Below are 22078 nucleotides of genomic sequence, written 5' to 3'. Positions count from 1 at the left end.
GGTATAGTAATGCTATGAATGACCCAGTATCGAATACTGGTAGTCAATAACATCAATCTTTTCCTTTAGTCTTTGGTCTTGCGAAATTTCCTCTCAATGTTAGAAAATGTCATTATGTGCTTTCCTCTCGATTTTATGAAGTTAATCAATGGCTTAACCACTATAGAATTCTTAGTGAGCACCATATTAGAATCTCATTAGTCTCACAATAGTATGTTCTTGTTTGTTTTTACAAAGTCATCGTCAACAAACTTTTATGTAGTTCATTGTACCTTATTGTGTAGTTAATGCACTTAGATGGGAATGACAAATTCACAGGAAACAATTGTCACCATATAGTTTTGGAAATGAGCATTTTGATTTCCCCAAATTAATGGAATGAACATTTCCAAACCTAAAGGTGATTTATCAATTTCATTCATACAATTCACTTGTGCTCATAGCTCTAGACTCTAAGTTCTAAACCTTGAACTAGGCTAGACCTAGTTAAGTTTCACTTTCACCAAAACTTCATCTTCTTCTTGAAACTTCCTCTTCTTTTCCTTCGACCCAAAAACCTTTTGTAAAGCTATTGCAAACTTTTTTGATTCCAGGGGTTTCCCCTGGAATCATCTCCTTTCGGCTAATTAACCGGGCCTCTCTCCCTCGTCATGTTGTGGAGAGTTTTCCCTTTAGTTTTTTGCTAACCTATTTCTCCCTTGCCTATTTGGCAAGTTTTGTCTTCCCCCTGTGCTTTTAAGGACTACTACTCAGTCTTTTGGGCTAATTTTGCTTGATATTGGTAGATCTCCACCTTTACCCTTTGTTTGTACTATTGAAATTTAAGGGTTTGGTGGTAGCTATTCTAAGATCTTTCTATGGAGGTGGAGTTGGTGGATCTGGTATGATTTACTATCCTTTGGTGTTGTGGGATCGTGAGTGGTGCTGGAGATACTGTGACTTCCTATGAAAGTCAAGGTGGAATTTGAGTGGTAAGTGCTCTTTAATTTTTTGGTGTTTCCAGTCCTAAAGATGCTTCAGAGTTGGTTATCCACACGATCTCTGTTCAGCACTGATTCCTGAGTTCTTATGGACCCTCTCATCTTCAACTATGAGTGAGTTAGGGTTTAAATACATATGGAGTTTGCTCATTGTTCTTGCACTGGTTGTATTTTATTATTTATATTTACACTTTCTTGTTTGCAATAAGCCTTCTCTAAGGCAGTGTTCTTCATGTGTAATCTTGTAATTGTCTCTCATATTAACGCATCTATTCTATTCTCAAAAGAAAGAAGAAAAAAAAAACACTAGGCTAGACCTAAGTAGTAAACAATATGCTCTAAAACCAAACATGATACCAATCCCAACTTCAATCACCTTGAGCCTTGAACTCTAATCTTGGACTTCGAACCTCGAAACTCTAGTCCAATTCTAACATTTTGGGCCTAGTGTATGGGCCCTTGACCCAAGCCTCAACACTAGGCCCAAACAATTTTGTTTTCTTCCTATTCCTTACAGAAAGTTTTCATTGATGGGCTAGCATCCATACTGGGGCAGTATAATGTATGACCCATAGTTTATAGCATCACTGTATGTTTCTGAAAAATAACCGAGAATATACCAAGCGGATTTTCCATTGAAAACGAAGGGGAAAAGTGAGACAGTTTGGTCGAACTTCGACGCAATGGCGATGGATGCCATTGAAACCCCCTCTCCTCCCTTTCACCCCCCTTCTTCCCATTTCAGGTTTCATTCATTTTCCTTTTCCTTTTATTAATTTATAATTTCTCTTCATGCTTAATTTTCTTGTACAATCTTCCATTTTTGCTCACAAGACCAAGTTTTGGTTGCAGTCAACAACGCCACTTCTATCTCGCCGTTGACAGGCTCCAGTTCAAGATGGTCTCTTTCTTCACTTCCCCTTATAAATAATTGTGTTTATAATTAAAGAAAGTGAAATTGTAAATTGAATTGGGCAGGAGACATTGATGGACCTGTTGGGCGTGGCGGGTAGGCGTCCCTGCCTACCTATAGTGGTCTGCTGCAGCTCACGTGATGAGCTCGACGCGGTCAGCTCCGCCGTCGCCAACGTCCCCTATATCTCTTTAGCTTCTCTGGTACACACTTACTGGCCATTCATAATTTTTATGGATTTAACTTTGTTCCATGGGTTATTAAGAATGCTTTCTAGTATCGTTAACTCATAACTACTTGCAAATTTTCTTACCATTAGATTATTAAATACACAAAAGGGCATAAGTTTTGGAGCATTTGCTTCACAGAGATTGGAAAAATTAGGAGCACTTGAACTAGATTTTCAACTACATACTTGGGGTTGTTGCTGACCTTGGATGGGGTAAAGAATTAAACTTGTTTAAAGTTGCAAACTTGTTTCTAACAATTAAAAGGATTTTGTGCCTTTCAAGGCATGATATTTCGTTTCTTTTAAGGCAGTTTCTATAGTTATGTCATGAACATGCCCAGCGCCATTACCCATGTTTGGAGACATTGAAACTTGGAACTCCCCTATACTGTTAACGTTTCCTAATTGGTCTGCGTGTGATATCTTGTATCCCAGTACACTGACCTTGCTGAAGCAGACCGTTCTTTGATATTAGAGCGCTTTCGGGAAGCAACAATGAGGTGGAACCCAGAAGCCAGTGCTCAACCAGCGGATGACAATGAGCCTGTGAAAGATGAACAAAAATCTCATATGATAGTTGCAACAGATGCATGCCTTCCACTTCTTGCTTCCGGGGAGTCACCCATTTCTGCTCACGTTCTTATAAATTATGAGTTGCCTACAAAGAAGGTGCACTTCTCCTTCTTCCTATTGGACTTATAATGTTCTGCAACTCTTGTGCATTTGACTCTATTATGGTAACTGTTAGATATTCCTATTTCATTTTAGATGTAGACTGCACATTGTTAGATTAATGACATGTGATCTTGCTTCACTGTTTTCAAATTGTTTGATTACAAGATGCTTTTGAGGTTAGTGCATTGAGAATACTAAGACCATAACCAAACAACTGAAAACTTTAGATAAGTTTTTCTAGTTGTGTTGTGCTTAAATTTCAGATTGCAAGGGTTGCACTCTTTCGCCAGTTCATTGGATGGTTCTTATAAACTTTGCTTCATTCCATGGATCTTAAGCATTTTAAGAATGCTTCCTTATGTTCTTTATCTGCATCTAGGAGATTCCAAGCTTCCATGAGAAGGGAAGCATGTTTTTGTCATTCTCAAGTTTGATTTCTTATTGTTTGTACTTCTTTAATTGGCTGTTTTTGTACCGTGCGTTGTGGTACTTTTAGAGTTACTGGTTATATGCCATCCTCATTCCTCAAGGTCGCTGATCATTGCCAATTTTATATTGATAGTAGTTATCACCTGTGTGCATGTGTTTGCTTTGCTACCGTAACGAATGTTTGTTTTTGTTTCTTACCTGACAATATTTTCTGCAGGAAACATATATGAGGCGTTTGACGACTTGTTTGGCTGCAGGTTCTTCCTAGCTGTACTGCTTTGTTGGTTGCATAGTATGGGATTCCCCGGTCTTGCAATAACTTCATATAATATGTGCAGATGGGATTGTAATCAATATGGTTGTTGGGGGTGAGGTAGTTACTCTCAAAAGCATTGAAGAAAGTAGCAACCTGGTCATAGCTGAGATGCCCATAAATGTAAGTTCACCCCCTTCTCAATGTTTCCTCATTTCATTTTGTCCTCCTGTTTGATACATAGACACTCAGTTTCCTCATCCCCTATAAATAAATAATAATAAAAAACAAAGATAAAAAGACAGATAGATGGACACTCAGTTTGATATGATATATGATTCATGGTATTGCAGATTTCTGAGATTTTATGAAGGCATATGATCTGCTATGCCGGCGGACATGTTAAAGGACCAGATGAGATCCCTTGTACTCACTCTTGTATTTGGTTGAAGCATTTGAACGTGATCTGGGTGCGTTTTGAGGAAGTTTCAATCATATCAAATTTATACTGATCTTGTTCTAAAAAAAAAAAAAAAGATAAAAATTTATACTGATCAAACCCCCATGACCCTGGACATGGTCTTTTTCTGTGTATTTATGGAGTTACTTGAAGTTGGGCCAGTAGGATTCCATCTTGTCTAAGCCCAATTAAAGAATTTTCCATCTTTCCCAAGCTTTCAATTTGAAAAGGGTTTCTATCACAATGCGCTTGAGTTCACGAAACTATCAGTTTTAGACTTTTAGTGCACATCAAATTTTTTCAATGTTGTTCGATTCCGTCAAACAATCTGTAAGTTTGCAGCCCCTTAAATCTCATCTAATAATTTTCTAACAAGAAAATGACATAAATCTCGATTCTTTTCCCAAGGTTTCACATGAGTGGGCGGGAGATATCATGGGACTCATGTAGAGCTCACCCAATAAACCACACAATTGAAGCTTTTCAATTCATGGCCGAAAGTTCTATTTTTTGTGTGGCTTTTTTTAACACGAAATTGAAAGTCATATATGAAATGCAGATGGTGTCCATTGGATTGTGCGTGGTGCCATCTGGCTGCAGTGCTCCAAAAAGAAAGAGATGAGACCATAGAAAGAACATTGGTTTTAGGCTCGCCCATGGTAGAAATTGATGACAATTCTTATCTGTTTTGCTGCTGGTTTTTATTCTCAAACAGGAGAGAAAAAGAATAAAGAGATATATAATTAAAGAGGACATTGTTGTTCGGTTGTACGCATTTGTCTCGTTCTTTATGTTCATCATTACACACCAAAACAATAGGCGCTTGGCGCAGCTTTTCCCTGAAACAATATGCTCATTACTTCTTGCCTACTTACCTTGTAAGGAGATACTCCTCATTCTTGCGAATTACAGTTTGATATATATGAAAAAATAATTCATAAAAAACACAAACAAACAAAAAAAAAACTTATGCACACATCACATTGTTATTGGCAGAAATGTAGGAGCTCCTACTTACATGATGAGGAGAGCAGTATTTTTATTAATATAGGATTAATTTGAAATAGAATACAAGTTCCCGGTGAATCTATTTAATTATACATACTAAAACATAATGAATTACTTGGTCTATTTCTTATAAATATATTTTCAAATAAATGAATACTTAAGAATAAAGTAGATAGACTTTTATATGTCTCATGGTCAAGAAAAACTTAAATGTAAACCGGGATGTTAACGTGGTGGTATCCCAAGTATATTATGTATTGTCATATCGGAAAGTTAAAATACGTATCAATACATGGTTTGAGAACCGAGCGTACGTGAGAATAAAGTAAATAAACTTCCTTTATCTTTGCTTATATATAAAAGTGACCTGATTTTTCCATTCCTCTTTTCTCCTTAACTTAACTGTGTATATATTAGCAGCCCTTTAATTAAATAGTTATTTGATAACCAATAAATCTCTGTAAACAAATCTAACAATGTTCTCTTAAAGAAAGAAAAAAGAGGACATGTAAATAGGCTATATAGCAAAGTTTAGCATGAAAAAAAAAAAAAGGATTTTCCAGATAATATTATCATGCATGAAAAAAAAAAAAAAAAAACCCTAAGTTCCAAAAAAAAAAAAAACAAAAAAGAAAAAAAAATACAAATTTATAAATAAACTCAATCCTAGACATGTATTTATAAAAAAACCCAAGCACTATTTAAACATAGAAACACACCCAAAATCAACTCCAAAGTCAACTTTTTGGGTGTGTTTATAAATGGGTTTTGAGTGTGTGTAATGATGGGTTTTAGGTGTGTTTATATGTTTAAATAGTGCTTGGACTTTTTTATAATTTCAACCCCCATTTTGGGTGTTTTAGTGAAACTCCAAAAAAAATCTAGGTTCGAGAGTTCGGCTCAGTCTTGGAGAAGAAAAGTAATCTCCTATGTTGATGTGGCACATTCTTTTTAGTGGATTTAGGATATTTTTGGCTTACTTTAAAAAAAAAAAAAAAGTAATACCATATTGGTGATTACCCAAATTTGACGAAACTATAGGCGACGGACACAACGTGTCGTTGGTTGGTTGTATTAAGAATTTTCAACAAAAGCCCACTTCGTCGCAAATTTGTCGCCAAAAGTCTTTTTCTTGTAGTGATGATGATAGCTCTTATCCTCCTTGGTTGAGGATGATTAACCCTTCTAATTGAAGGCGTGGCAAGATTGCTGCAGCAGGTTACTCTAAATACTCCTCTAGAGGTACTCTTGATTACATAGTCTCTCAATAACAGGTAAATTTTGAAAAATATATAATGACAAAAAAATTAAAAGATAAATGGAATATTATCACTTGCACAGGTGCGGACGCTTTGCATGCGCGAACACTCGGTTGTAAGAGTAATATTGCCACGTTCACCATGTTAACTACGAGTTGTGTTGACCACATCTCTCTGTGTCAGACGATATTAATTGTTTCAACCCCGTTTTCTGCAATCATAATAAGATTCGCTCATTGTTTTAAGTTTAACTGTGTATCGATTCTTGCTGTATATTTTGTCGTGACTTGAGAAAGTTAAGTGTATTGATAAAACTAATGATGACTTCTTATCACAATAACAAACCGGAACTCGTGAACACTTGAATATGAATTTTGAAATGAAATTACAATTATAATTTGCAAAATATTTTTCAAATTTGAGTGAGAAAATATTATGCTTTTCTTGTTGAGAGGAAAGTAATAACACATTAATTAATTAGTTGCATTTTACATACTTGAATCTCAACTATTTGGTTACCAAATAATGTTAAACAATAAAAGGATTTTGAAATTTGAATTCAGGCATTGATATGGAAACATTCTATGTCTACCATATGTAGATTATCCTCCTATAATATTACGATTCCAAAATCTTTACCCATTAATTAGCCCAAACAAAAAATCTTTACACAGAAGGAAAAAAAGTTGCAGATCTTTTCCTTATTTTCTTTATTTGTTAATCTTGATCCAAGCAGTTAACTCAACTCATAACATCTTAGTCCAAATTAGAAGATGTTAATTTGTCCCTTAATTTCTAATTAGCATCCTCACCTTAGTCATCACATTCATTCATGTTGAGTCGATTCAAGCATTTCATGCTTTGGCATTTGGATGCATTGCCAGTTTGCCACCAACTTTATTAGAGTGGTGCAATCTGATTTGAAGCTAGACATTTCAGTCCTTTGAGAAATCCAGAGAGGAGAAAACGACGAATTCGAACCACCCTCATGGCCACCTCTTCCCATTTTCATCTTCCTCACACTCGTCCATTTCTCACCACCAAACCCTAAGTAACCCCTCAGCACAAAGACAAAGCCTGTAGAAATTCTAGAGCACAGAAGAAAAAAAATTTACCAGGCACTTACAGATGGTGAAAACCTTGTTTATATATCTGCGTGTCTAGTCTCCCTGGCTTTGCAACATATTTATTTTGAGAGGAAGAAAATAAGGAAGGTTGTTTCTCTGATTACATTACCAATTCCTGAGAAGCTACAGAGATCAACCCTTTTCTTCTGCTCTCCCCATTTCATCAATCTGCTCATTGAGATCTCCAAAAACACTGAAAATTCAATTCTTGCTTTGTCAATTCAACGAGATGTCGTACAACAATGCTAATGCTGCTTCGTGGTTATATATTCCAATTTTATCAAACTTGTTCTACACCACCGTCAAGGATGATGAAGAAGGTGGACAAGATTCTCAGCACCGCCAACCCACGGCTGTTTCTGTGGTCAGTCCTATATGACGCCAACACTTTGTTTTTTTTCTCATACAACCTTTGCATGTACGCCTTGTATTTTTGTGTATCTCTAAATTAATTATTTTATTTAATAATTTCGTCACCAGGTTGTTCAAGAGATCAAGCAGCTATACACCATAGCCCTGCCAATGATCCTGGCGGGCCTTCTGGTGTACGCGAAAGCGGCGATTTCGATGTTCTTCTTGGGCGGATTAGGTAAGGGGGCATTAGCAGGAGGCAGCCTAGCAATCAGTGTGGCCAACATCAGCGGCTACTCCGTCCTCTCCGGCCTCGCTTCTGGCATGGAAGGCATCTCCTCCCAAGCCTTTGGAGCCCAACAATGGCCTCTCATGTCACACACCCTCCAGCGCACAGTCACCATCCTCATCCTCATCTCCATCCCCATCTCCATCATGTGGCTCAACTGTGAGTCCTTCCTTCTCTTCTCAGGCCAAAACCCAACAATCTCCTCCACAGCCACAACCTACCTCACCTTCACAATCCCAACTCTCTTCTTCCAGTCCCTCATAAATCCCCTTAAAATCCACCTCAGAACCCAACAGGTCACCCTCCCTTTAATGCTCAGCGCCGCGCTGGCCCTCGCCATTCACGCGCCCGCCAACTACCTCCTGGCCTGTCATTTCCACCTCGGCATTCGCGGTGTCGCGCTTGCCGGGGTCTTGACGGACCTCATCATCCTCCTCTACCTTATTCTCTACTTACGCGGTTCGGGCATTTACACAAACACATGGCAAGTCTGGTCACTCCATTTCTGCTTCAAAGACTGGAAGCCCATTATTTGCCAAGCCATCCCCAGCTGCTTCTCTGTGTGCTTGGAGTGGTGGTGGTACGAGATCATGATCATTCTCTCAGGCCTTCTCAGCAATGCAGCTGAGGCCGTGTCCACCATGGGAATTTTGATCCAGGCCACCGCATTCGCTTACCAGTTCCCCTTCGCGCTGAGTCAAGCCGTGTCGACTAGGGTGGGGAACGAGTTAGGCGCCAACCGCCCCAAGCAAGCTAAAAAGTCATCATTTGTTGCATTGTCATGTGCTGTTCTCACAGGACTTTTATCAACCACGTTCATGGTGACAATGCGCAACACTTGGGGCCCGATCTTCACCGCCGATCGCACCATTATATCGCTGACGGCTTCGGCGCTGCCGATCGTGGGGCTGTGTGAGCTCGGGAACTGCCCGCAGACCACCGTTTGTGGTGTGCTGAGAGGCAGTGCAAGGCCAACATTGGGTGCGGCTATAAATTTGGGTTCTTTTTATGTTGTTGGGTTGCCTGTGTCGCTTTTCATGGCGTTTGTGATGGATTTGGGCTTGCTGGGCCTGTGGTTGGGCCTTCTGGCTGCCCAGTTGGTTTGCTTTGCTCTGATGGTGATTGTGTTGATCAAGACAGATTGGACGGCTCAGGCGGAGAGATCCAAAGAGCTCACCAGTGCTAATGTGGAGGAGTATCTAGAGGATGAGGCCAATGAGGGATTAATATCTGCAATTATGCTAATTAATTAGGCAAATGATGGAGTTTGTACACAGTATTTTCTCCCCTGGTCAGGGGTTTTTTTAATTATAAATATTTTTTTTTCTAGGTTTTGTTTCGGTCCAAAAAAGAAAGAAAACGAGAGAAGGAAAAAAAAACAAAAGGCTTTGTTTATTAAATAAAGAAAACTGATTATACGGTATTATTCACTTGCATAACATTCTAAGATATTATTTTACTAAAATGTCAATTATGTTTTACATGTGTGTGATGTTAAACTCACGGTGTTATGTCACATATTTAACAACATAAAATTGCCAGCGATTTAATGTTTTGCATCTTTCTATGATTTATGATTTTAGAAAACTAGTTGTTGAAGTAATTCAATTATATTTGTCAAAAAGGAATATTTCTATTATGTCATAATATTGTTTTCATTTCTTAGGAAAAAATAATTTTACTATAGTAAGACATTGTTGTTACGTGTTTAAAGAATGTCTTTTAAGGCGGTCCTGCACCACTTGAGTGATAAGCAATATCTTTATTACGTTATAATATTGTTCTAACTTCTCCGAAAAATGTATTTCTATGTTGTCGTTACGCATTTAAACAATATTTCTTAATGTGGCCTCGACACCACGTGAGTCATAAGCGACATCTCTATTAAGTTCTCTGAAAGTGCTTCTATTATAATGTGTTTAAACAGTGTGTCTTAATGTGGGTTCAGCTCCACATGAGTTTATAAGCGACATCTTATTTATTATGCCTTGGGTTATTATCAAGGTGTGACATAGGGATGTGAAAATATTAGAAAATGGATACAAATCTTGACTATATTCGCTTTAAAGTTGACATTGGAGATAGAACTATTAAATTTTTTGGATTAAATACTAACTTGGATTTTTTAATTTTTTATTTTTACATCAGTAGTTGAATTTACTATTTCAAAATAGGTACTAAGGAAAAACCATATTATTTAAAGGGAGTTTCACTAAAACACCCGAAATAGGGGTTGAAATTATAAAAAAACTCAAGCACTATTTAAACATATAAACACACTCAAAACCCATCATTACACACACTCAAAACCCATTTATAAACACACCCAAAAAGTTGACTTTGGGGTTAATTTTGAGTGTGTTTCTAAGTTTAAATAGTGCTTGGGTTTTTTTATAAATACATGTCTAGGATTGGGTTTATTTATAAATTTGTATTATTTAAATTCGCTTACATATCATACTTTTACGCAGTTCCAATTTGTTTAATTGTTAATGTGTACTGTTGGACTTTTACATTCATGATATTAAGTATTTGTTAAATGGGGGTTTCACTAAAACACCCAAAAATATGGCTGAAATTATAAAAAAACCCAACACCCAAAACACTTTATAAACACACCCAAAACCCATCATTACACACACTCAAAACCCATTTATAAACACACCCAAAAAATATACAGTTGTTGATTTTGGGGTTGAGTTTGGGTGTGTTTCTATGTTTAAATAGTGTTAGGGTTTTTTTTATAAATACATGTCTAGGATTGGGTTTATTTATAAATTTGTATTGTTAAATCTTAACATGTGCGGGTGGTTGATATTTTAATACAAATTTATAAATAAACTCAATCCTAGACACGTATTTATAAAAAAACCATAACACTATTTAAACATAGAAACACACCCAAAATCAACCCAAAAATCAACAATTGTATATTTTTTGGGTGTGTTTATAAATGGGTTTTGAGTGTGTGTAATGATGGGTTTTGAGTGTGTTTATAAAGTGTTTTGGGTGTTGAATTTTTTTATAATTTCAGCCCCCATTTTGGGTGTTTTAGTGAAACCCCCATATTTTAACTACTACGAGTTTACAATAGTACCCATATATTTTATGCAAATTTATTATTCAAGTGTTTATGAAGCTATTTTTGGGTTGAAAGTGCTCTTCTTAACGTTTGTAGTAACAATAATTGTATCATGTCGGTTATTAGTGTTATTGATTATGCAACTTCGTATTCAAATTTAAACTTATTCAAGTTTTTACTCAAGTGTTTATGTGACTCCATTATGTGTTTTTTTTTCTCCCTCGAAATGATGATAAGAGTTATGTGTTTATTTACGTGTTTCTACAACTTCATTATTCAAGTTTCAAGATGTTTAAAAATAAAGAATTTTTGAACTGCTGAAAACCCTAAACTCCCCCCCCCCCCTCTCCTCCTCTGGGGGTGGGTGGCTTTCCCATCATCCATCTTTCTATCATCATCTTCCTTTCTCCTTTCCTAGTTTTCTTCCACTATGGCTATAGTATGGTGTTGTCGATCCAATTTTTTTCTTTGGTTTTCGTTGTGTTTTTGAAGCAACTACTACAATCCACCGTAGACGCCATGATTGTGTTGTAGCTTTTGGTCCACTTACAGGGATTTTGCTCCAGTTCAGTGTTTGGAGTTGGAAAAGTGATTGTTGCATGTTTGTGTGGGATCGGGTTTTGCCTATGCAAAATAAGAGGTTTAGCCATGTTGGTGCTACGAGTCTCTTTGGTTTGCTGGAGAGGATGTGGTGCGGTGTCCTTGTTTCTGTGTTTATTTTAGTCTAATAATTCTCATAAACTTAATAGGAGTTTGTTGATGTTTGTATTTAGTGTTCAACTTTTCGATGCGGATTTGCCGTTACTACTGTTGTGCGATGGATCTATATTATAGGTCTGAGTACAGGTGCTTTTATCTGCAGAACTGGAGGTTTTAGGTTTTTCTGGCATACGTAATTCTCTCTAGATCAAACCAATTTATTTTTGTGTTTGGTCGTTGGAGATGTTGTACTCATATTTGGCATTGCGGCTACTCTGTACTTTTTATATGTTATCAATAAAATTACTATTGCTTTTAATAAATAAATAAAAACTATCATTTGTATTCTATTTGTTTAAAGCAAAATACAATTGAAAAAGAGAAAACCCTTAACGCTTTCTGAGAAAACCCAAAGGAAAAATTCCCACCGCCGCCTCCTTTGAGGGTCGATGGCCTCCTTCCATACCCACCTCCCTTATCTTCTCCTCTCCTTCCCTCCCTCCCCCCTTTTTTCCCTCATGATTCTTTTTTGTTCTTTTATTTTGGGATGTGGAAGCAGCCGCCGTGAAACACTGTCGTCACTCTGAAATAATCGCCGTCTTTAAGCCTATGTATACAAGGAAGATGTCTGGTTTGGTTTTAGCCGGTGCAGTACTATGAGTTTAGCCACTATGGTGCTATGGCTCTTTTTAAGTTCTCCGGGAGATTGTGGAGCGGTGATCCTTCTTAGTTTGGAGGAGTCAACAACTGACATTGACGATTCACACGTAGTTTGGAGGAGAAAAGCCCACCTTACCAAGTTGCAAATCACAAGTGAGCATTCAACCACTTGGTAAGGTGAGCTTTTCTCTTCTAAGTTACGCACAACGTTAGTTGCTGTCTCATGCGTGCGTCAATCTTTGTGAGTCGTCACTTAACTTGTCATCAATTGTGTAAAAAAAAAAAAAAAAATCATGAGTGTTTCCAAATTCCATGTAATTTAAAATGTTGTCAGAGTCCTCCTATGTTTTTTTATTGACAAACGATAGTAGCTAAGTAATGCTCCTCTCCCAATATCTCTTAGAAGAAAAAAAAAATGATTTCATGTTATAATATAAGTTAAATTCCTTAATGATGTAAAATAGGAAAACTAGGGAATAGAGGCTCCAACTAACTCTAATGTAAAATTCTCACAATATTTCTTTCTTATTCTCTCTATTCATGTATTGTATTCTTTACGAGTAAATTTCCCAATTTAAAATCAAATACAATATCTCCCTTCAGTATATCTCACTCAAGTATTGGACATTACATATATAATATATATATATATTTTTTTTTTCTTGAGATAGAATATTTGCTTGTACCGATATATAATAGATCCGCAACCTTTACCAATGTGGTGTGTGTTTCTTCTTCATCATATAGAAGATTCCACGCAAGTTACACAAGAATCTACAACTTTATTAGTGGCGTCATGGCAAACCAAAAAAAGGGTTCATATCATATAGGAGAATAGGAATCAACAAGATATGTACAACTTGGTAAGAATATATGTAATGTGTCCATATCTCTGGTTCTTCTCTCTCTTCAAATGAACTTGGAAGAAACAAAGACCCTTTTTTTTTCCCCCTTAACTTTGAATCAGAATTGATGTGAACAATGCGCGTAAAAATCTATCTTTATACTATTCCTTAATGGATCAGACCTCAAACAACACAAATCCAGAGAGCTTATATAAGATACCAGTTAATGCATATAGCCTCCATCAACATATCAGAATTTGGAACCATTTGGGAAAAAAATTATGTCACGTAGTTTCAGCTTTCTCAGGTTTCAAAATGGCTCTCTTAGAAAGCCTCCAAATAAACCAGCTCCCGAGTTGAGTTTCTCCAAAGAGAGGCAAAGGTCTAGCTTGTCAAGGCCTTCATCCCAGCCAAAAGCTGAGGAGATAAGATATGTGTTTGATAAATTTGACACCAACAAAGATGGAAGGATCAGCAGGGAAGAGTACAAGTCAGCCCTGAAGACCCTTGACAAAGAAATAGCAGAAGCTGAGATTGCCAAGACCTTTAAGGCCCTTGACAGTGATGGAGATGGGTTCATAGGGTTCAAGGAGTTTGTGGAGATGTTCAACATGGGAGCTGATCAGGCACGAGAGGCTGACATCGAAAGCGCATTTCGATTGTTCGATCTGGATGGCAATGGGAAGATAAGTGCAGAGGAGTTATCTCTGGTGCTGAAGAAGCTGGGAGAGAATTGCAGTCTTGGGGCTTGCAGGAACATGGTGAAAGGAGTGGATACTAATGGTGATGGTTTAATTGACATGAATGAGTTTTCCAAAATGATGGGGAACTTCAAGAAACCAACTGCTTAAAGAGATCCTTTATATAAATTTTAGATCTCATATCCTATGTTATAGCCGTATATTTAGTCTTGCTTATAATAATCCCTGTAAGGGTTGTCTGCCCATGTTCTTAAATAAGAATAATATGCTGTCTGCCTTTGCTTTTACCTTTACAAACAGTAAAATAATGACATCCATTATGTTTTGGAGCTAGCACTTGCTAGCCTTCACGTCCAAAATTGGACTGATCAGCTCATGACTAAATCAATCTAAAGGGGATGAATATTGTCGATAGTTTGATATATATATATATGATAAAATTGATGAGATTGGAAGTAAACACCGACTACATATTGATCTAGTGATACCTCTCTTTCCAATGTTGGAAGATGTCTAAAGTTCAAATCCTCCCTCTACAAAGAGTATTTAACGTCATTTAGCCATTAAGGCCTAATCCACGGTACAAAGAGTCCAAAAGCTTAGATATATGCCTAGAATCAGTGTGCTGAGATGGGCCTGATGCAAATAAGCAACTCTGCATTTCAAAAAGAAGGAAGTTATTTATGCCAACACTTTTAACATACACGGAAATCAAATTGCTTAACTTTTTCAACAAGGTGCTAGGCTGCAGTGAAACATATGATCGATAAATTTTGAAACATAACTGAAATGAAGAAATGAAAGAGTTGAAGTAGACAAGCTGATATTGATACATATCCATTACAGGATGACAAGATTAGATGCACAATTTGCAGACAAGTATGGATGGCTCTTGAATAAAGATTCTCATCTGTGTGGACAAGATCAAACACTTTTCATTTGAAGTCCAATCTAAAACTAATAATTACAGGATGGCACTCCCAATAGGCCATGGAGGTTTAATATATAACCCTTTTAAGAAAATTAAACAGCTGTCACATATGCCCAGAATCTTATATAATTACACTTAACATTGTTGTTCCCGTGCCTAATTGGAAGAATAAAGTTATTCATGGCCCTAAAGAAGTATTAGCGATTGTGCTAAAAGATGCCAAAAGAAAGTCCACTAAAGGCAAAATTGATTCGATTCTCCACTAGTAAAATCCACTTTAAAGCCACTTTAAGAGTCGTGTGTACTTGTACAGAGAACAGAAGAGAAGCAAACAAAGCTTGCCCATCTACCTACATTTCCATTTTCTATCCTCTTTGAAGAGATTTTTATCTGCTTACAGAAAAATTCATTGATGGCCATAATAAGTTGTTTGCAGGTGCAGCCCGACAAGGAGATGACAGTGGATGAGTTCAAAGCGTGGCTTCGCCTGTTTGACAGCGATCACAACGGGCAAATTAGCCGCGAAGAGCTGAAAGAGGCTCTCCACAGCCTGAAGGTTTGGTTTGGATGGTGGAGGGCTCGTCAAGGAATGAAGCAAGCAGACTGCAATAAGAGTGGCCAAATAGACAACCCCAAAGAGTTTGAAAAGCTGGTGACCTATGCACAGCAACGTTTGGGCATGAAGATTCTTGAAAATAATTGTTGGTGATCATGCATGGTGTGGTAGACCCAAAACACATGTGCCCTGTGCCTGTACAAGTTGAGATCTCTAATCCTTATATATATATATATACTGAAAGGAAGAGAGTTCATAGTGATTTTCTTTTGTTGTCTTGTAGTATTTCTTTTCTTAGACAACAAAAAGGAGAAGATTATTAATATTAGTTGCTTTTTTGGTACATCATTATAATTTATTTAATATTTTTCCAAGTATATGACAACAAGCACGTGAGAAATAGGACAAAAAATAGATATGAGGACAGGAGTAAATCTTGGTGGAAACATAAACAAATTTGGTCGCTATGTGATGATTCAATCTAGGAAGAGAACAAAGCAAAAGCTCAAATGGTAGCAAGTTAATGATAGAACCTATAAGCTATGGTTGGTACGCCTCACTGGACTGAATTGGGTTAAATAGCACTCGAAATCCTTGTTTAGTAAGAGACAGAACTAACTTAAATAAGATAGTCCAATAGTGAAAAAAATGTCTCACTCGCTCGTCTAATACAGTGAGCCTGAAAAGTGGTTCGCTAAATAATACGCTAGCTAAATAGAACACGTGAGTCCGATGCCTCTTTAAAAAATATCATAATTTTATTTGTTTTCTTTTAATTATTATTTCAATTTTATTTTTTTTGGTCTGAAATTATTTTAGATCTTTGAATGGGTTTTTTTTTTGCAGCATTTATTTTTTGTAGAAAAAAATCCTTAATTAAATTTAAATATTACAATAATTATTTTGATATTGCATTTGGAAAATCAAACTATAGTAATTTACAAATGTTTGATTTTTTTTATATATTGAAACAAGTTTAATAATTCATGATGTGATGCTTTCTTTATCGCAATCAATTTTTACCCTGTTAAATTATATTTTTCAGTTTGAAGTCAAAAGTCAAATATATAAAAATTATACATATATATATAATTTTTTAATTATTGTTTTACTTGGTTCTTGAAAAATCTAGAATTACATAGAGTGAGCTTAGCTCCTTTAACAATGTTTTGAGCAACTAAGATTAATTTTGAGAAGCCAAAAAACAAATATCATAATTTTATTCTTCATTAATTAAAAAGAAATATTCATTTTCTTTTTATTATTGTTTTAAATCTTTATTTTTTTGTGGCCAGATAATGTTATAAATCTTTGCATTGGGTTTCTTTGTAGCATTTATTTATCTTTTAAGTCAAAACCCCAATTAAAATTTAATTATTATAAGAATTATTTTTTAGTCCGACACAACACCAAACATAGATCATCACTATTTTTAAAATCCAGCTTCTTAGTCCGACTCAACACCAAATGTAGGTCAGTATTTAATCCAGCTTAGGCCAATTTGAGCTAATTCAAAACAGTCCCGAGATTTAGTCCAGTCCATAGCAGTCCGTCGTGTCAAACGACCCCTTAGAGTAAAAGACATAGTCCTTAAGTGAGCTAATAAATTCATACACGAATGCTGAGAAAGTGCCTAAATTATATCCCATGTATGCAATGTAACTAAAGAATCATCACATAAAGAAGGAATAGCGTATAGTGACGAAACGAGAATTTTATCACACTTGATGTGCAATAATTAAAAGAAGCACCCAACCTCACAATAGCAGCCTGGGGTACCACACAACTTTAGTATTCTCCTTTACTTTTGAACCGCCTAAGAGATATTTCATCAAATATCTTATGATTAATGTTGAAGATTGAGGATGATAAGGAGAAAAATTATAATTGCGTTTGTCCAACCCATTGACCCTGCCGTGAACCGGTGGAACCGGCTTCAGCCCAAGACTAGACCTAAAGCAAGTTTAGTTAGTATTAGAAGCCCATATGATCCAAGTTCTGGCTAATGCAAAAGTTGCTAGAGCTAACCCAAGTATGGCCTAATATGGACAGTTACCTCAGGCTCAGGCTCAGGCTCAGGCTCAGCAGAAGGGGCCTTGCACGATCAAACTTTTGTTTTGGTTTTGTCCACACTCGAAGGCACGTGCTTATAGGAACCCACCACGTGTCATATCCCCATTTGAATGACCCATTAGGAAGAAGAAGAAAAGTGTTTTGTTTATTGTCGTGGCACCAGAGGAAAAGGTTAAACCATGTGAGTGACAGCCATGTCCTTAGCCTGCAAGTTGATTTTCTCAAAGGCTTCCATTTATCCTCTCTTGGCCTCTTTCTTCTTCCCAATAGTTATCCTCCGAATAATTGCATACATACAAATTATGTTCATCTTTATAAAAAATTAAAAAAATAGGGATTTTCTTTTGTTAGAAAAAAGTGTACTATAGCATATATTTAATTATTTGTATTTATCATAAAATATTACTTTATTTTTCCCTCTAAGTCTCTCTTTGTTTCCTTAATTTGGCTAAAAATAAAATAAAATAAAGACAAAGTAGAAGGTCTGTATCCTATTTTAAAAGAGTACTACTTGCCTCCTTCTTGCAAATCACAGTTTGACACATCTGCATAAATAATTCATCAAAAACACAAAAGAAAAAACTTCTATACACATGTCAAATTATCTTTAGTAGGAATATAGGAGTTCCTAAGTATTTTCCGTTTTAAAATCTATAATCTTCTTACAAAACTTAAGGTTACTTATTTGTAGGCATGCTCATGCTAGACCTACCAATGGCAGGAAAATCATTGACGTGTACGATATCCAAAATGATAAGATCCCTTTGTATTATTCATTCTTGAAAGCCATTGGAATGAATGAAATAAAAGTCTAGTTTCTCTTGTTCTGGCTAATTAATTATATAAAAACCTAGTTTGCAACGAGCATTGCCAACTAATATGTGAGATTTAATTAGATACCCAATATCCGTATCTTCCAAATCAAAGATACAAGTTGGTTGATCATCACTTGCATTAGTTATCAAATATTAATAAAACTGAGTCAGCATATCATGTTGAGTTAGACGTTTTCTTAATTGAAGATACCGACAGAGAAGAGAGGTGAATTATATGGCCGTGTAGAACTCTAATCAACATAGTTGGCTTCACTTGTGTTTGATTCAGAAACGGAGGGAAGAATTAGGGTTCGAAATGAATAACTTGGCTTCACTTGTGATTGATTCACTATTATCTAATTGTTGATTTAAGGGTAAGGTATTAATCCGACCAAATTAATCGATATGAATCGTAATAGTTGACTTAGTTTCATTTTAACCGAGAAAAAAATCAAACGTTTTAAAATCAAATCAAATCAAACTGTAATAGTTTGGGTTGATCAAATGTTTTATTTTTGTACCATATTTCAACTAGTTGGCAATGGCATATTGGCAAACCTCTTTATAATAATATGATGCACCAAAACCCTCCCTCGCCAAAACCCAAACGTTCTCAAGGAAGAAATGGTGCAACTGTGTCAGTGGCAAACAGCAAAACTAGACCATCACCAGGCACTATCTTAGGAAGGAAATTAGCTCTGCACGTGCTCACGTGATCTCTTCCACTGTACAAGTAACCCTAACGCAAATGGCACTAGGGTTTTGGAAATCAGAAAAAAAAAGATACATAAACAAATAACACATGCCTCATACATTACATACTGACCACTCATCTCTTGGGGTGCCCAAATTAGCAAATCCTCCTATTCTCATGCAATTTTCTAATTTTAATTTATTATGTGTAATTTATATGATTTATTTATTTAATGAAAAGGGCCAAGGCAACCCCCTGGTCACGTGGTCCCTTTTGACCAGTCGATATCGCCAGCTCATTCACTGCATACCTCTACTTAGCAGTCAAATCTCGGTCAACCATATGACCCTCTGGAGCCTCTGCTAGCCACTGTGCCTCTCTGTGTCACTGTGACTGTGTGCCCCAAGCCTTGCCATTGCAGCATTGCATTTCCTCTGTACATTTAAATCTTTTTTCTTTTACCTCTTTAATATTTAATTTACCACAAATAAAAGAAGAAAAACCCATCTTTTTTTGTATTTTCTTTTTTTTGTATTTTTAATTTGAAAAACATTGCTGCTGTTGCTTTCTATCCAGCAATGGGATCAAATGTAAACAATCCCAGTAACTCTGGCTGGCCCTAAGTTTATAAGTACCCCAAGCATCTATCAATTTGGACATTTATGCACCGTCCTCCCATCCCATTCTGTTCCTCATCTTTCATGGCCCCAGTTTTTTTTTTCTTTTCTTTTTTTCTCACTTTTTTCTGGTTCTGAATTTTTTTTCACATTTTTGTTATATTGGCAAAAACCTGCATGCATGCTTTTCAATATCACTGCTGCATACCCTTCTTGTGTAACCCCTGATTCTATCAGCCTGAATCAAAGAAAAGATATGCAATTTGATTTTTGTGTTGTTTTGTTTCAGTCTGAAAATTGGTGACTTAAGTAATGATTTTCCTGGATAAAAAAAAGAAGTAATGATTTCCTGAACAAGATGACTCATCATCATTATTAATTTACTATTATAATCTTCTTCTTTCTTTCACCAAATCAATGACCTTCAGAGCTTAGTACTATTAGTACATGCTTGGTACATTTGATGTTGTGCAAGCAAGTTTCATATAATAAAATGAGTTATTTTTAAAATGCCTCTTTAACCCAAACAATAATTTCTTAGAATCTTCTTGAATGAAAGTTATATATAAATATATATCCACTGTATTTGATCATAATTAAGAATGCAACTAGGGGTGGATTGGTTAGAGAGCTTCTTCTTTTACCCAACTGGAATAAAAAGGAAGGGAAGGGTGCTTCTTGGCAACTTCACCCAACATCCAAGGAAAGCAGTGAAACATTGGAGACTGTATCTCTCAAAGATTTAATTGGTCACCATTCAATGCCCAATTTATCATGTCATGACAAAAACATCACATCAGGCATGCATGCATAAAAATAAATTTACAAATTACAAATTTATGAGTGCATAAAAGATCACCAGTCTGAGATATAAATACACACGCATACATGGTGGGTATGTGAATTCCTCTGCTCTGCTCATAATATCCATAGGGTCACATTCTCTTTTTCCTTTCAATCTTTTTCCCATGTTGTTTTGAAATCTCATGGCCTGCTTAGACATGTACAACTCAGAGCATAAGGGTCATGGTGGTCATCATCCATTTGCTCCAATGAGCCCAAGAATTTCCTTCTCTAATGATTTTGCAGATGCCCAACATGCCATCAAGCATGAAAGGAGCTCCAGAGAAGCTCCAGTTTCCTCAGATTTTGAGTTCTCAGTGACCAACTATTCCATGATGAGCGCTGATGAGCTCTTCTGTAAGGGAAGGTTGCTGCCTTTCAAGGACAGCTGCACCAGCAGCAGCAGCAGCAGCAAACAGATGCAGAGGAGCACTACCACTCTCAGAGATGAGCTTCTTCATGGGGAGGATCATGATGATGAAGTGTCATCCAGGCCACCAAAGGGGCCATCATCATCAACAAGATGGAAGGGGCTTCTGGGCAGGAAGAGGGCCCACATTGGCTCCAAGAAAGCTCACAAGAATGATGGGTCTGCGGATGGTAGGAGTTCTGGTCTTGTGGTGGTGCATGAGGAACCCCAACATCATGTTAATAATCAGACTTCACAGGTGAGAAAATTAAATTAAATTAAATTAATTCACCTCATTTGAAGTTTCTATGTATGTAGGCATGGATTTTGAGTTTGTATGATGACATGGTGTTCTGGTTTTTGTTGTTGCAGGAGGTCTTGAATGAAGGAGGGTCAAGTTGGAGAGATGTGGAGATTGAAATGTAGAGGCATTGTTTTAGAGAAAGGGGGGGGGGGGGGGGTGATGAAATTGTAGAGGTGTGGGAAGTACTTTTTCTTTTTTCCTTTAGAGGCTTCAGAAAAAGGAGGAGGATTATTATTATTATTCTTGTATTTTTACCACTGGTTTTTGGTTAAACATAGAGGTTCTGACTTCTGTTAGTGGCCGGTTAATCAAATTAGCCTCTATATATTTTCTGTTGTATTTTGTTTCAAAGTCTCTCTCTCTGTGGTTCTGATTTATTTTTAGTTTGTGGATCGGAATTTGGTCTTTTGGCTGTTCACTGTACAAAATGCTTGCAGTTGAAGAACCTGTTGCAATGTCAAGCTCTTATTTTTGGGGTACACCAAACACCTTCTTGAGCATTGATGTGTATCATTAGATCATAATGTTGCTTCCTACCAAAGTTATTAATTATGGGTTTCACTTGGATCTATTCAGCTTCTTAATTTTAATTCAGTTGCGTCTACTCTTCATGTTAATTAGCCTTCTTTTGCCCAGAGAGAGAGCGAGAGAGACTTAAACACCAAGTATTGAAGATATATCAGAACTTGGTCATAGTTGATAAATATCTTAGGCTCTTTAGCCAACAAAACTTCCTGTGTCAATTTGATACGTTTTACATCAGCAGATTAGCTAATAAAAATGTTGTTATTAAGTATACTAAATAATTATTGCATGAAATAGGGGTAATCTGTCTGATACAGAACTAGGTTGGACAGCAAGAAGAGAAGTTTTAAG

The 22078-nt window shown here is 36.5% G+C and overlaps 2 protein-coding genes and 2 pseudogenes across 3 annotated transcripts; all 4 read left to right on the top strand.

Annotated features, from left to right (window-relative positions):
- The first annotated feature begins 1564 nt into the window (after positions 1-1564).
- LOC103339926 (initiation factor 4A-like protein) lies at positions 1565-4183 on the top strand. 2 transcript variants are annotated; one of them, XM_008243279.2, is made up of 7 exons: positions 1566-1725; positions 1833-1881; positions 1959-2096; positions 2558-2791; positions 3444-3483; positions 3565-3662; positions 3833-4183. In XM_008243279.2, the coding sequence occupies exons 1-7, from the start codon at positions 1664-1666 to the stop codon at positions 3848-3850; spliced, it is 639 nt and encodes a 212-aa protein (XP_008241501.1). In that variant the 5' UTR covers positions 1566-1663; the 3' UTR covers positions 3851-4183. The 2 variants fall into 2 exon arrangements, 1 of the variants encoding a protein (XP_008241501.1); XR_001678298.2 differs by lacking the exon at positions 3444-3483 and having other exon boundaries at positions 1565-1725; positions 3484-3662.
- Positions 4184-7562: 3379 nt separating this feature from the next.
- On the top strand, positions 7563-9226 carry LOC103340223 (protein DETOXIFICATION 49 pseudogene; annotated as a pseudogene).
- Positions 9227-13449: 4223 nt separating this feature from the next.
- Positions 13450-14247, top strand: LOC103340224 (calmodulin-like protein 30 pseudogene; annotated as a pseudogene).
- A 6088-nt stretch (positions 14248-20335) lies between these two features.
- On the top strand, positions 20336-21796 carry LOC103340225 (membrane-associated kinase regulator-like protein). The gene is made up of 2 exons (XM_008243622.2): positions 20336-21157; positions 21271-21796. Exons 1-2 carry the CDS (start codon positions 20633-20635, stop codon positions 21322-21324), a joined length of 579 nt encoding a protein of 192 aa, XP_008241844.2. The 5' UTR covers positions 20336-20632; the 3' UTR covers positions 21325-21796.
- Positions 21797-22078: the final 282 nt, after the last annotated feature.

The sequence above is a fragment of the Prunus mume genome, linkage group LG8 (assembly GCF_029339155.1).
Source record: "Prunus mume cultivar Tortuosa linkage group LG8, ASM2933915v1, whole genome shotgun sequence".
NCBI classification, from domain to species: Eukaryota; Viridiplantae; Streptophyta; class Magnoliopsida; order Rosales; family Rosaceae; genus Prunus; species Prunus mume.
The sequence above is the reverse complement of the archived record's forward strand: the minus strand, read 5'-3'. Positions and strand labels throughout refer to the sequence as shown.